Raw genomic sequence first — 13,846 nt, 5'->3', positions numbered from 1 at the left:
GTACCTTCTGTCATTGCGTTGGTTCTGGATAGAATTATAGTTATATTTAAATGAAAAGTTATCCCCTTTTTGCTGGAGACCTCCTGGAACACCCTCAAAGACCCCTGGGGATCCCCAACTTTAATCATTTCTGTTTCTTCCTGCCATGTGTCTCCAGGCGCGAGGCGGAGACTGATCTGGATTCAGGATTTGAGACATCGGACTGCTCCCAGTCTCAGCTCAATGACTACCTCAGTGTGGCTCAGTGTGGAGCGCTGTCTCACTCCGAGGGGCCGTTTGCTGCCTGCCACGCAGCCCTGGAACCTCAAACCTACCAGGAGTGAGTTTTTGTGTGTGTGTTAGGGCTGGGCGATATGGAGAAAATCGGATATCACGATATTTTTGACGATATTGTAGTGTTGACTATTGGTGCTTTCACAAAATATTTCCACAATGACATTTTCGATAAATAACCATCAGTAATGTGGATATAATGACTAAGTGGGTAAAGGCAAATAATAGAACAGCTAGAACAGTCTGGTAAGTTCAGAAAATGACATCACTTTACTGTAATGCAGCCTTTAAAACCAGGAAAAGACAACACTTATGCCATATTACAATATTGCAATATCCAAAATCTAAGACGATATCTAGTCTCATATCACGATATCGATATAATATCGATATATTACCCAGCTCTAGTGTGTGTGTGTGTGTGTGTGTGTGTGTCTGTGTGCACGTGCGAGTGGGTGCTGTCCTCTGGAGAGAGTTACAGTGCTATTTTAATGTGTGCATAGCACTTTACTTTCACACCCTTCTTTTAAATTTAAATGACATAATGCTCATGCTCTGTGTGTGTGTGTGTGTGTGTGTGTGTGTGTGTGTGTGTCTCTCTCTCTCTCTCAGTGACTGTGTGTTTGACCTGTGTGCTGAGGATGGCAGTGCAGTGCTGCGTTGTGCCAGTTATGAAGCGTACGCTGCAGCGTGTCAGGAGGCCGGAGTCAAACTGGGGCGCTGGAGGCAGCAGCTGGGCTGTGGTAAGATGCTGAACACACACGCACAGTCACACTGCATTCACATCACGTTGCTATAACAACAGCGGAGTGGTTCTCAGTGCTGGACGAGGACCTGGTTTTAGCCCATTGAGCCGGATTCAAAAGCCTACTTAAGTAAAAGTACAAATGTTTTAGCATCAGAAGTATCCAAAGTACTCATTATGCAGAATGGCCCATTTCAGATACATTATATCAGGGGATTCTAATTCTTGATGCATTAATGTGTTGATTACTTTGATGTTGCAGCTGATAAAGGGGGGAGCTAATTTTTAAATACTGCTGGGTAGCTTAATTTATTTCTTAATTTATTAGTTAGATTATTTTTTGTAATAATAATCTAAATCTGCAAAGTAACTAAAGTTATCAAATAAATATTTGCCTCCGAAATGTAGTGGAGTAGAAGTATACAATAGCATAAAATGGAAATACTTAAGTACAAGTAGTTCAAAATTGTAGTACTTGTAAAGTACTTGTAAAATTGTAAGTATAGTACTTGATGGGGGGTGGGAGGGGTTTGATGTTAAATTATGATGACTCCATTACATTGTTGTTGGGTTTTGTTGTTCTTGTTATTGTTTTGAAACAGTTAAAAAAAATAAAAAATATAGTACTTGAGTAAATGTACTTAGTTACAGTTCACCACTGCTTTTCATGTATTTGTCCTACTGTTTGGGACATCTGTTCATTCCTGTTGGCCTACTGTATGATAATCAATCAGAAGACCGCTGCGTGGTAATGCAGATGAAGCGTAGATACATTTGAAACGTCTCATAACCATAACGTCACTTTGACAAAAATGAATACAGCCACAACGCAAGCAAAGTCTGCTTATAGATTTTTAAATTGTGTGGAAATGAATGACACATTTCTTCAACGCAGTGCCATAATTTCTGGTTTGCTGTAGGGCTGCAACTAACGGTTATTTCCATTGTCGATTTATCTTTTGATTATTTTCTCGATTAATCGATTAGCTGTTTGGCCTCTAAAGTGTCAGAAAATTGTGAAAAATATCAATCCGTGTTTCCCAAAAGCCCAAGATGACGTCCTCAAATGTCTTGTTTAGTCCACAACTCAAAGATATCCAGTTTACTGTCACAGAGGAGAGAAGAAACTACAACATATTCACATTTAACAAGCTGGAATCAGAGATTTACTTTTTTTTTCTTCATAAAAGATGACAGATTAATTGATTATCAAAATAGTTGCGAATTAATTTAATTGCTGGCAACTAATCGACTGATCAGTGATCCATACGGGACAGGGTTGTGACTTGTCTCTCCCGCTCTCTCTCAGTCCTGTCCTGTGACGCCAACAGCACCTACTCCCCCTGCATGTCCCCCTGCCCCGCCTCCTGCGCCGACCTGGCAGCGCCCTCCGAGTGTGACATCACTTCCTGCATGGAGGGCTGCCAGTGTGCCGCCGGCTTCGTCATGAGCGGGGGAAGCTGTGTGCCATACACGCAGTGTGGCTGCACCTTCCTCAGCAGATACTACACTGTAAGTACAACAGATGTATCACAGATACTACACTGTAAGTACAACAGATGTATCACAGATACTACACTGTAAGCACAACAGATGTAGAACAGATGCTACTCTGTAAGAGGCCTCCTGTAGTTACAGCAGTGACTGTGTGTCTCTCTGTGTGATGATGTCATCCTGTCCTCCGTCTCCCCTCTCTACCTCCGTCCTGCAGCTGAACGAGAAGTTTGTGACCGAGGACTGTTCCCAGGCCTGTGAATGCACAAGCCTGGGCGCCGTGTGCCAGCCCAAGACCTGCCAAGTCGGAGACGTCTGCACCATCTACAACTTCAAACGGGACTGCTACAAAGGTGTGTGTGTGTGTGTGTGTGTGTGTGTGAGCTTCATCGTCTTAATATTATTTCAGTGTAAACCCCGCTGACTCTGCCTTTGACTCTCAATTAGGGGTGCATGATATATCGACTCAATATCGTTATCGCGATATCACGTTACGCAATATTATATTAAAAGTGTCGCAATAAGTATGATATATTTTGTGGGGTGCTGCGTCTCGTCTGTTGGCTGTCTGGCTTAGTTGTTTGATTTAGAGCCCGCTTGAAACGCTATAATGATCATGTTTCATTGGCCAGTTACCGTGCCACTTGCACATGTTAGTGCACGTCAGCTCACGGCAGACTGACCATGTAAGTGAAGAGATGGATTAAGACAAAAAAAAGGAACGAATCAGAGAAGGGAAAGGACCTAAAGAGAGAGCGAAGGAAGTGAGTGTAGCAAAATAAAAGAACACAAAAGTAAGAAAATGAGTGTTGCTCAGGGAGAAGATGAAATAACAGAGATCGAAGAGGAAACTTTAGTGGCCAAACGTAACCCCATCCTGCATCTATTTCTCACCGGTAGCTATCCCGCAACTTTATAAACAGAGTTTATATGAGGCAGAGTTTGGAGTCGGAAAGATTGAATATTTTTCATCCATGCACAATATTGTTGTGAATCTATTTTGATGCGTTTCCCCATAACTTTTGGAAATTTACATATGTTTAAAAATATAAAAAATAATATCGATATCGCAATATTCATAATCTATATCGCAATATCAGATTTTGTCAATATCGTGCAACCCTTCTCTCAATGTAGTCAGTACGCATCCCCTACGTTTTGTGTCTCTGAGTAATTGTTTTGTCTTTTGGTGGTCATTTTGGTGTCTTATTTGTGCTCATTTATTGTCTTTCTGTGCTCATTTTGTGTCTCTTTGTCGCATTTTGCGTCTTTTTTGAAGTTGTTTTGTGTGTATTTATAGTCATTTTGGATGTCTTTTGTAGTTGTTTTCAGTCTCTCTGTCATCCTGTTGTGTCTCTTTGTAGTTGTTTTGTCATTACGTTACATATTAAGGTGAAAGCACAGGGCAAATGTGTGCTGCAGCATTCATTTAATTTGCACTCAGGATCTGTGTGTAACTAGCACCAGATTTCCTGAGACACTATGTGCACCCGGGGCGTTTCTCAATCTGTGTTCTTCTATTGACTTGTGTTCTTGTGTCCCTGTGAAACGTCATCTCGTGTTGCCAAAGTACTGTCCCAATACACAAGTTTGCATTTCACTAAGAACAGTTAAGATTCCCGGAAATGTTCTTGACACGCCCATTTTACCGAGGATGCATTGGTTGGTAACTTGTATGAATTTGGCATCACCCGTATCCCAACATTAATTTTGGCATTCAGTGAGGGTCGGGTTTCCGGTACATAGACAGACCAAAAACCATCTTATTCGTCACTAAATTAACTTCTGAGAACATTTTAGGCGAGAAATGAACGGTTTAGATTTCGAATATAGGCAGTCTTGCCTAAATCTTTGCCGACATGACAATTTGCTCCAAAGTTTTCGGAGTTGAGAAGCTCCATAAAGTGACGCGGCAGCCAGCTTGCGCCTGCCGGGGCCGCTAGCTCGTTGCTCGGACGGTCGCGCTCGGAGACCCCGCTGTAAGCCGGAGGTCTCTCAGACCGCTCTCGTAAATAAGAGGCTTTTATGTCGCCGTTGACTGATCGTTTGTTTAAATATCACAACACATGTCCATCATAAGATTAACGGGAACCTGTGGTTAACTGCCTTTTCGGAGTTAAACTCCACAAGCGCGCGCACACACACACACACACACACACACACACACACACACACACACACACAGGCGGGGGGGGGAGAGAAAGATACCTGTTTCTCTTTGGGATACTTGTTTAAATTATGTCATAGGCTCTACATTAGATTTAGTATTAGTTCATATTTTTTTGGTGTATTTGTTTTCTGATTGATTAGAAGTTAAGTCTGTATGATAAATGAACAGCTGTACATAACGTGGTAACATGCTATGACATGTTATGTAGACTAAAGGGGAGACACCAACCTTTATAATTGGAATTGCTAATTTCCATCTGTTGTCCCAGTGGACATATACAGTGCACTACAATAATATAGAAATGATAATTCCACATAACACTAATAGGGACACCTAGGACACGCCAGTGCATAGGCCTACTTCTTTTTTTTAATTTAAACTGACTTAAACTAATACACTAATAATAGTAGGGATCGCGTTCCACTCTTTTGAATAAGTAAGGGGTGTTTGAGCTAAACCATAAACAATAAAATTAAAGCTCAATAAGTTTTATTTTTCAATATTATTGCAATAGTTGTAGCATTGTGAGGTTTTCTTGTCCGGAGATTGTTTTAATACAAAGTGGTTATATTGTTGTGGTTTTTATCTCAAGCCGAGTAACTTTCAGCAAAGGGGAAAACGTGGTAAAGCTTGTTCATCACCCTGCCGCATTTATTTATTCTTTCACCTCTATTTAGTATGCTAATGCTGAAGATGCTAACATGATGATTGTGAGAGAAACAAAACCATAATATCTTGTTTTGTGTTGCAGCGAGCCCTTGCCTCAGCTCCCCCTGTCAGAACGGAGGAACATGCCAGGAGGCCAGCAACAGCACATACACCTGTCAGTGTGCAGAGGGCTTCGAGGGCTCAAACTGCGAGGTGGAGATAATACCAAGCGGAGGACTGGGTACGGCCTGCTCAAACATCTGCTGCACTCCTCTACTGATGCCATTTACAAACTAATTCAATTTTATTGATAATGTCAAATCACAAAAGGAGTTATCTCAGGACACTTTACAGATAGAGCAGGTCTAGACCACACTCTATAATTTACAAAGACCCAACAATTCCCCCAGAGAGAGCATTTGGTGCGACACAGATATAAAGAAATACACAGACACAGATATACAGTTAAACTATTATTTATTTACAGTAGGCAGTAAAATGTCTATATCAGACTTCTTTTAAATTAAGCTTAGCGTTAGTTCATGAGGGACATGGAAGTCATACGCCCGCTGATTGAATTACCATTTCTATCAGTCTAACCAATCACAGCCATTCTCACATCAAGGGCGGTCCATTTAAATATGACTCCCTCCTCACTGATCCCTGCTACACACATGCTGCCCCAGACAGGTGGTAAACTGTTTCAGCTTAGCATGCTACTTGGCTGGTCCAGGGAGCAGAGCCATCAGCGCCAAGCATTACTGTTTTTCCATTTGTTGCAAAAAAATGGATAAATCTATACTCAGCAAAAAAAGAAACGTCCTGTCACTTTCAACTGCTTTTATATTTTAAGCAAACTTAACGTATGCAAATATTTGTATGAACATTAAAAGATTTAACAACTAAGACATAAACTGAACAATTTTCACAGACGTGACAGAAATGGAATAATGTTTCCCTGAACAAAGGGGGGGGGGGTCAAAATCAAAAGTAGCCCTCAGTATCTGGTGTGGCCACCAGCTGCATTAAGTACTGCAGTGCATCTCCTCCTCCTGTACTGCACCAGACTGGCCAGTTCATTAAGTACTGCAGTACATCTCCTCCTCATGTACTGCACCAGACTGGCCAGTTCATTAAGTACTGCAGTACATCTCCTCCTCATGTACTGCACCAGACTGGCCAGTTCATTAAGTACTGCAGTACATCTCCTCCTCATGTACTGCACCAGACTGGCCAGTTCATTAAGTACTGTTATTGTCTTTTCAACTGTTCAACAGGTGCACGTTCATTGTTTATGGTTCATTGAATAAGCATGGAAAACATTTTTTTAGGGGGTTTAAACCCTTTTACAATGAAGATCTCTGAAGTTATTTTGATTTTTAGAAAAGTATCTTTAAAATACAGTGTCCTGAAAAAGGGGCGTTTCTTTTTTTGCTGAGTTTATGACGAGAGTGTTCCTGACTGAACTGTATGGGATAGCTGGGATTGAAGACAAAAGGCTCATTCCTTACCTGCACATCAGCAGACTGTAGAAGACTTTATTTACCTATTCCCTTGTGGGCTTCCTTTAAGAGTCAAAAGGACTTTTTTTTTATTTGAATTGTTGTTTGTTACAGAAACCAAGTGGATCATCCTGATCGCGGTCCTGGCCGCTGTCGCCGTCATCGCCATCGTGACCGCCATCACGTGCGCTTGCAGACAGAAATCCAAGTGAGTCTCGGCTGATTTCTGTGCTGTGCAAATATCAAAGCATTTCGGGCGTGCATTAGATTGTGTCACGACTGCTGACTGACGCAGGCAGAATGTCCTGACGTCTACTCGACACACAGGAAGAAAAAGAAACTCACACAAATTCATACAATTTTCATTGCAGGTCACAAGTTTATGTAATTCAGAAGCAGCAGTCGTCTCACAGTGGGTGAGAGAAAATTACAGTGTCATCACCTTTTTGGGGGTTATTTTCTGGGAGCAAACTGAATTTCTGTATCAGCACTGGGAAGGGAAGGGTGTAATTCACTGCCTGCATTCCTCACTCCTCCTCACTCACTCACTCTACATACCTCCTCTGCACTCACTCAACTCCTACCTGCAGGCACACACAGGTGTGTTATTAATCACTTTTTCTTACCTCGGTTCTTTCTGTCCGCAGGAAAAACAAGAAGAAGATGATCAGCCTGACGTCAACAAGTAAGAATTGTTGTTATTGGGGGGAAAAAACAATTTAGTTGACTAATGCCGACCTTACACCAAACGACTTTTCAAGCGATTCTACTGTCGCAGACTAATTCCCAATATCTGGATGAAATCCTGAGAGTCTTGCTAGAGTCGGGGCGCTCCCGTCCTCTCCATCGTTTGGTGTGAGGTCATAAAACTCAGTCCCGGTCAGTCTTTTTCCCGTCTCGACGCTCTGACAAAATCAAACGGTTTGATATTATCCTAAGCATTTAATATACAGGCCAAACAGAAAATGTTCTGTATTTGAACTGGAGCTACACACATAATTTCAGTTTTTAATTATGGTGTAAGTCCCGGCAATGAGCTGCCAGAACTTCTTCTGTTATTTTACGGACTCATTTCTTAGAGTATTTCCAGAAGAATTCCCTTGAAAGTCAACTCTATTCTCCATTTGTGTTGAATGCCTGTAGACCGATTCTTCCTGATGATGATTATTAGCGCAGCTCTAATATCTGTTCCTTCTGTTTTCTCTCTTTTAGGCGTCCCATATAAAAACATAGATGACCAAAGGAATGATAAAGTGACTCCTATGTGATGACAAAGTGTGTAACCTGAATGTAACAAACGCCTGCTCTATAAGGCCAACATTAACAATATGTTCTGAAGCATATTCAGCCGGCCTCCAAAGAATAAAACTCTGTCAGAAATGAAGGAAGTCTTGTGAGAGTTGTGAATATTATAGATATTGTTCATAGGCCCATGTTTTGCTTCATTAACTTATGCTTTTGAAGATGTAATTTTAGTCAGATGTGTGCCTTTAATTAACAGAGAAGTGTTCCTTTTAAGTGTATATGTATTTTTGGAATGAAATGCGTGCAAAAAAAAAAGTGTTTGTCTTTGTTAAAACGTTAAAGGGTTTTTAATTCTTACAGATTACAGAGAGATGCACCTATATACTCAGTCTATTTATTTAGTTTAGATTAATCCCATACTTTTTCATCTCTAATTTGCATCCATCAATTATTTTGTATCACAGAGCCCCAAAATGTTCCAGAACATTTCCATCTCGCCTTTCATCCAATACTCTGAAGTGCAAATAAAAATAAAAGCTCATTCAACCATTGCTCTTGTGTAGTTCATTCCCATAGAAAACCTGAAACTACATCCTGGATGTTTAGGAGTTTAATATGTACTGTGAGACATTAAAGTGGCTGTGTGTAACTTTCAGTTTGTGTTGGTTCTAGCGGCCCCTTTGGACCAAAGCCATAGTGTTTTTACCACACCTGCTGTCCTAAAGGTCTAGGAGTTATTGTTATGGAGAGGTCATATAGTCGCAATGAATGTTTTGCTTGGAAAGAAAATCATTCATTTACAATAAAAGATAATGTTACAGATGCATCGTTGCATTTCAAGTGTAGCATACGGTAACTTAGCCTACTTTGGATGTCTCGTGAGCTAAACCAGGTAGCACTCTCACTGGGTCACGAGCCAAAGCATTAAGAGACTGTTGTAGCGACCAACAGTAGGCCAACACAAACACGGACTAAAAGGAATAAAATGTCAGCGGTAAATGGAAGGGGGACGTCATTTAATGTTGGCTACTGGCGTACAACCACATTGCGCAATCTAAAGTTATTGTATGAATGAAATAGACATACTGTATTACATACCTGAGGGCCAGTTCGGGGTCGTTTTTGAATCATTTACAATCCCCTAATTGTCTCCATCTGTTGAAAGCCCGCCCAAGTGTGACTCGGATATCGCCCGTTGTCTTTCCCTTTCACTTTTAGCTTTTAGTTGTTCTTGGTTTAATTTCCTTCTTTCCTGTGATGGTCCTGCCCCAGTATCAGCCATAACTACAGCAGATAACTTCTAAAATAAAATTGAAATACAATTAGGCCTATGTAAACAAATCTCCTGTTTCCTTTTACCTGGCTGGATACTCACTAACACAGGCTTTCCCGGTGTTCTGCTGAAATCTGTGACCCGTCAGAATGTGTGACCGTAGCGCCGTCTACCTGCCGCAAATTATTCTGTGACTGCGCGGGAAAAATCAGACCCGGGCAGAGGCCTGAGATGGGACATTACACAGTTTCAGACATTTAAAAGTTACATATAGTCACTTTAAGGTAGATTGGTGTATCTCTTCTATTTGTAAGATTGATTGTGTATCTTTTAAGGTATTTTCCTATTCTTTATATCTGTAAACTTTTACCAAGCGCCTTTTTTACATTTATTTTACTGGTTAACATGAAAGGGTATGTATCTATCGGGACATATTTTTTGGAAGCAGTGGTGGGGAAAAGTACTCCGATCATTAAGTAAAAGTAGTAATACCACAGTGAAGGAATACAAGCAAAAGTCCTGCTTCAAAATAAAAGCACGAAAAGCATTAGCATCCAAATGTACTTAAAGACCAAAGTGTAAAAGTATTCATTATGCAGAATGACTAATTTCAGAAGAAAATGTATAATTGTATTGGATTCGAGTCATTGATAGATGAATGTGTGTATCACTTTAATGTTGTAGCTGGTAAAGGTGGAGCTAATTGTAATCACTTGATATACTGCTGGGTAGCTTCATGTATTTGTTTATAATATTTTGCATTAACAATATGAATCTGTAAAGTAAGTAAATGTATCAACTAAATGTAGAGGAGTAAAAAAGTACAATATTTCGCTCAAGTGGAGTACAAGTACTCAATGCAGAAAAAATCCTCACAAACTGAAAACGTTCAAAATCGTTTTGTCAATCAACCAAGTGTTTAATCGGCTAATCATATCAGCCGTTAGGCCGTTATATTGTTGGGTAGTTTAATTTATAATAAAACATCTGATTTTATCTTATGTTTTGTGTGCAGACATCTTAAGTTGAAAAGTGTAACTAGTAACTAAAGCTGTCAGATGAATGTAGTGGAGTAAAAAAGTACAATATTTCTCTCTGGAATGTAGCGGAGTAGAAGTAGAAAGTGGCATGAAAAGAAAAGACTCAAGTAAAGTACAAGTACCTCAACATTTAGTAAATGTATTTAGTTACATTCGACCACTGTATCTATCTATCTATCTATCTATCTATCTATCTATCTATAGTATTTATTTATTAATTTCATATGTATTTTAGTCCGTTCCCACAAGTCTATAACCGTAATGCATTGCTACACTCCCTCGGAGTGCGTAGACCAGTGCGTCGCTTTTATCCAATCAGATTTCCCCTCTGTGCTGTCTCCGGGTGAAAAATCTACTCTGAGGCCTTCATAATTCCGAGTGAATCCCTCTGCTGTTTAAGCAAATAGGGACGATGTTGTCGATTGTCATATTCTCTAGCCAATCAAACTTTGAGTTTGCCCTGTTGGGCGTATTCTTTGACAGGCCGGAGCGAGCCAGAGCCCTTGACCTACGTCGGCATTTTCCGGACCAGTTAGCCAACTGAAGCAAAACTAGCTAGCATCACATAACCGTGGCAGCGACGTTAGTTGAAGTTTGTTTAGAGATTTTTAAGTCAGTGAAAGAAATGAGGATGTACGTTTTCTTCAAATGACGAGCAGCTTTTGGTAAGTTTAATGGATTTTTCTGCAATTTAGTCAAATGGTTTTACTAGCTATCACTGCTTGCTTTAGATAGTTGCTGCTGGTGTCAGTGGCCGCTGTGCCTCTGTGTATGCGTGCTGCTGTGTGTGTTGAGCCCCAGCAGCTTGGCTGGGATTCGTGGGAAAGCCTGTTGATTCATAATTGTGTCATTAGTGTTTTTCATTGCTTTGTGGTCGTCGTATGAGTAAATGTGACCACTTGTTGTTTGTTTGTGATGCAGCACCCTGTCATACTGCGTAAAAGTGATGGCTTCAGTCACCGTGTATTCATGTCTCTGCAATAGCGTATTGAAACTCTCTCTGGGTAGGCCTACGTCCCAAAGCACTTAAATGACATCCCCGTCTCCTCCACCTGCCTCCCTTCCCGCCATTAGTCCCTCCCACCATCAGAGGAGAGAGGCGACGAAATAGGCTCGTTCGAGATTTTTTTTATTTTTTATTTTTGGTGTCTCCAGCATGTGTTGGTTGAAGAAGCTTTAAGGTTTCTTCAGATCCATTTATTTAAGACTTTTTTATTTTGAAGGGACAGTCACAACAGCAGCATTAAAAGATTCTAATTTAATCTTAACTACTTAAAAATCGAAAGCAAAAAGGCTAGAGAAAATAAAATTAACATTTAGAGCGACACACAAGGAGAGATGAATCAAAACAGTAGTTTCCCTAGATATGTCACGACACATTTTCTTGCCATTTTACTAGATTTTATCTTTTCCAGTGAGGAAAAAAACATAACATTTACAATCATTTATAAACCATACAAAGGAAGGCTTAGAACATCTCCACTTACTGCAATGAATAGGCTCGTTCGAGATGAACTGCGCCTCGCCTGTAAAGTGGATGAGAGCAGGCGGCGGCAGCAGCGGGGGGGGGGGGGGGGACAAAAATTCACTGTCAAGTCGGACAATAATATAATATTAGTTCGAGATGAGCCAGATGTGCGCAGAATCGATCACTGGCGATCGCCACCCAATGCATGCTGGTTTGATTTGGGTCCGACTTGATCCTGACCTGCTCTGACGTCATGGACACGTGGGCAACGATAACCTCGCGAGATCAAGGCGGCCGCAGTTCTGAGACGCAGGTGGGGGGTAAGTGAGCATCCGGAAAGCGTACCTCCTATGGGGAGATTCTGAGGCTAACGAGCAATTACCCCCGTTAGCATTCCATTGACTCCCATTCATTTTGGCGTCACTTTGACAGTGAATACCTTTACATCTGAAGCGTTTAAAGACTCTATTTGTCCGTTGTTTATTTCTAAAGAAACACGACAATGTATAAAAGGCTCCATTACCTTGTATCTCACGTTATGGCTCCGTAGCAGACGTTTTTGTAAAAATAGGCTAACAATTGTGTCATAAACACGCGACTTACTGCATACCGTACAGTACAGGAGAAGCTCACAGGCAGTTTCGTCTCACATTAGCTGTTTGAGTTTAATTACTAATGTTAACTAGCATTTTACTTAGCAATAATTAGCCTGTGCCTATGTTATCTCATATATACCTACATATACCTACGCTCTCACGTCACATCTACGTCTTCAAGCTCAGTTGGAGGCAGCGCAGTAACGCTCAACCATCACCGGAAAAGTGACTTCACTGGTCTCCGTCGAAATATATGGCATAGCTGTGTCCATTCTTTTACTGTATATGCTTTTCACCGACTGCAAGACCCAGGCGTACCCAGGGCATGCTGGGAAACGCCGGCCTCTCAGCTGATCTAACAGCTGATTGGTTCAGAATCGACTCAACATGATGACGTTTTATATAAACTTTTTTATTGATTTTGAATTGGAGGGATTTGAATTGCTATTTGTCTGATTTTAAAGACTTGTTCTGTACAGAACACATGTTGTGTGACTGATGTGAGTGATGTAGCCTATTTCATCTTTTTATTACTGCTTGTTACTGCTCTGCATGGTTGAACGGTGCAATAAGATGGCTCGGGTCTGTGTTGCTTGGCTGTGTTTTGACGCTTGCATGGCTTCTTGTACTGAATGGGGATGCTGTTGATGTGCAACTGTGCTAATGTCTCGCTGCTTCCTGCAGCTCTGCATGGCTTACTGAGAAAGCTTATTTGTTGCTCTAGCTGTCTGTACGGTGTCTTGTTGACTTCTGTCTGTATAGTTTAACCTGTGCTACTGTCTCGCCGTTTCCTGTTGCTCTGGTCTAAAATCATCTGGCCAAAGGACTACAGTTGAAAATTAGCCGGCTGGCTAACACTGGTACATTTACAGAAATGTTAATGTGTGTTGTCCTTTTTATAAAATAAAGAATAAGAATGGTTGCATTTAGAAGTCAGAGAGACTAAATCTGTTCAGATTACCGATCATCTACAGCCTGTTTTACATCAGCAACAGATCGCATGTAGAGCATTTTAACAGCTACTCTGTCATAATAAAACCAACTGGAGACTGTGTGCAAGCTGATTTATGGGTCTGATAACATTTAATAAAATTGGAATCAGACCTTACAGGATGTGTGTGTTTCTGTGACTTCCTGTTCCGCCTGAAGGCTGCTGGAAACGACTGGAAACTGTCCGACTTGACCAGGGATTGTTGTCTCTGCCCCCGGCTGCTGCCGCCTGCTCTCGTACACTTTATGGGCGAGGCGCAGTTCATCTCGAACGAGCCTGTTGTGTTTTAGAGAGATGAGACGTCCTTTCCTCTGAAGCGTCGCATAAATCCGTCAGCTGTTTGGGCGGAGTTAGCAACTCCTTCAGCTGCACGGCTTCCAGGAAGGCTGCTCTGGTGTTTC

At 41.2% G+C, this 13,846-nt stretch overlaps 1 protein-coding gene across 1 annotated transcript in view; it reads left to right on the top strand.

The window, feature by feature from the left end:
• The window catches only part of zanl (zonadhesin, like), a 40,557-nt gene extending 31,941 nt beyond the window's left edge, over positions 1–8,616 (top strand). Inside the window, exons 45-53 of the mRNA XM_078276642.1 lie at positions 158–319; positions 886–1,016; positions 2,328–2,530; positions 2,730–2,865; positions 5,434–5,571; positions 6,947–7,040; positions 7,204–7,248; positions 7,480–7,517; positions 8,045–8,616. Coding sequence (XP_078132768.1) covers positions 158–319; positions 886–1,016; positions 2,328–2,530; positions 2,730–2,865; positions 5,434–5,571; positions 6,947–7,040; positions 7,204–7,248; positions 7,480–7,517; positions 8,045–8,100 — 1,003 coding nt within the window. The 3' untranslated portion in view covers positions 8,101–8,616. The remainder of the gene's footprint in view (positions 1–157; positions 320–885; positions 1,017–2,327; positions 2,531–2,729; positions 2,866–5,433; positions 5,572–6,946; positions 7,041–7,203; positions 7,249–7,479; positions 7,518–8,044) is intronic.
• Positions 8,617–13,846: the final 5,230 nt, after the last annotated feature.

This window comes from Sander vitreus, chromosome 19 (assembly GCF_031162955.1).
Source record: "Sander vitreus isolate 19-12246 chromosome 19, sanVit1, whole genome shotgun sequence".
NCBI lineage: Eukaryota > Metazoa > Chordata > Actinopteri > Perciformes > Percidae > Sander > Sander vitreus.
This window is presented reverse-complemented; position numbering and strand designations above follow the sequence as displayed.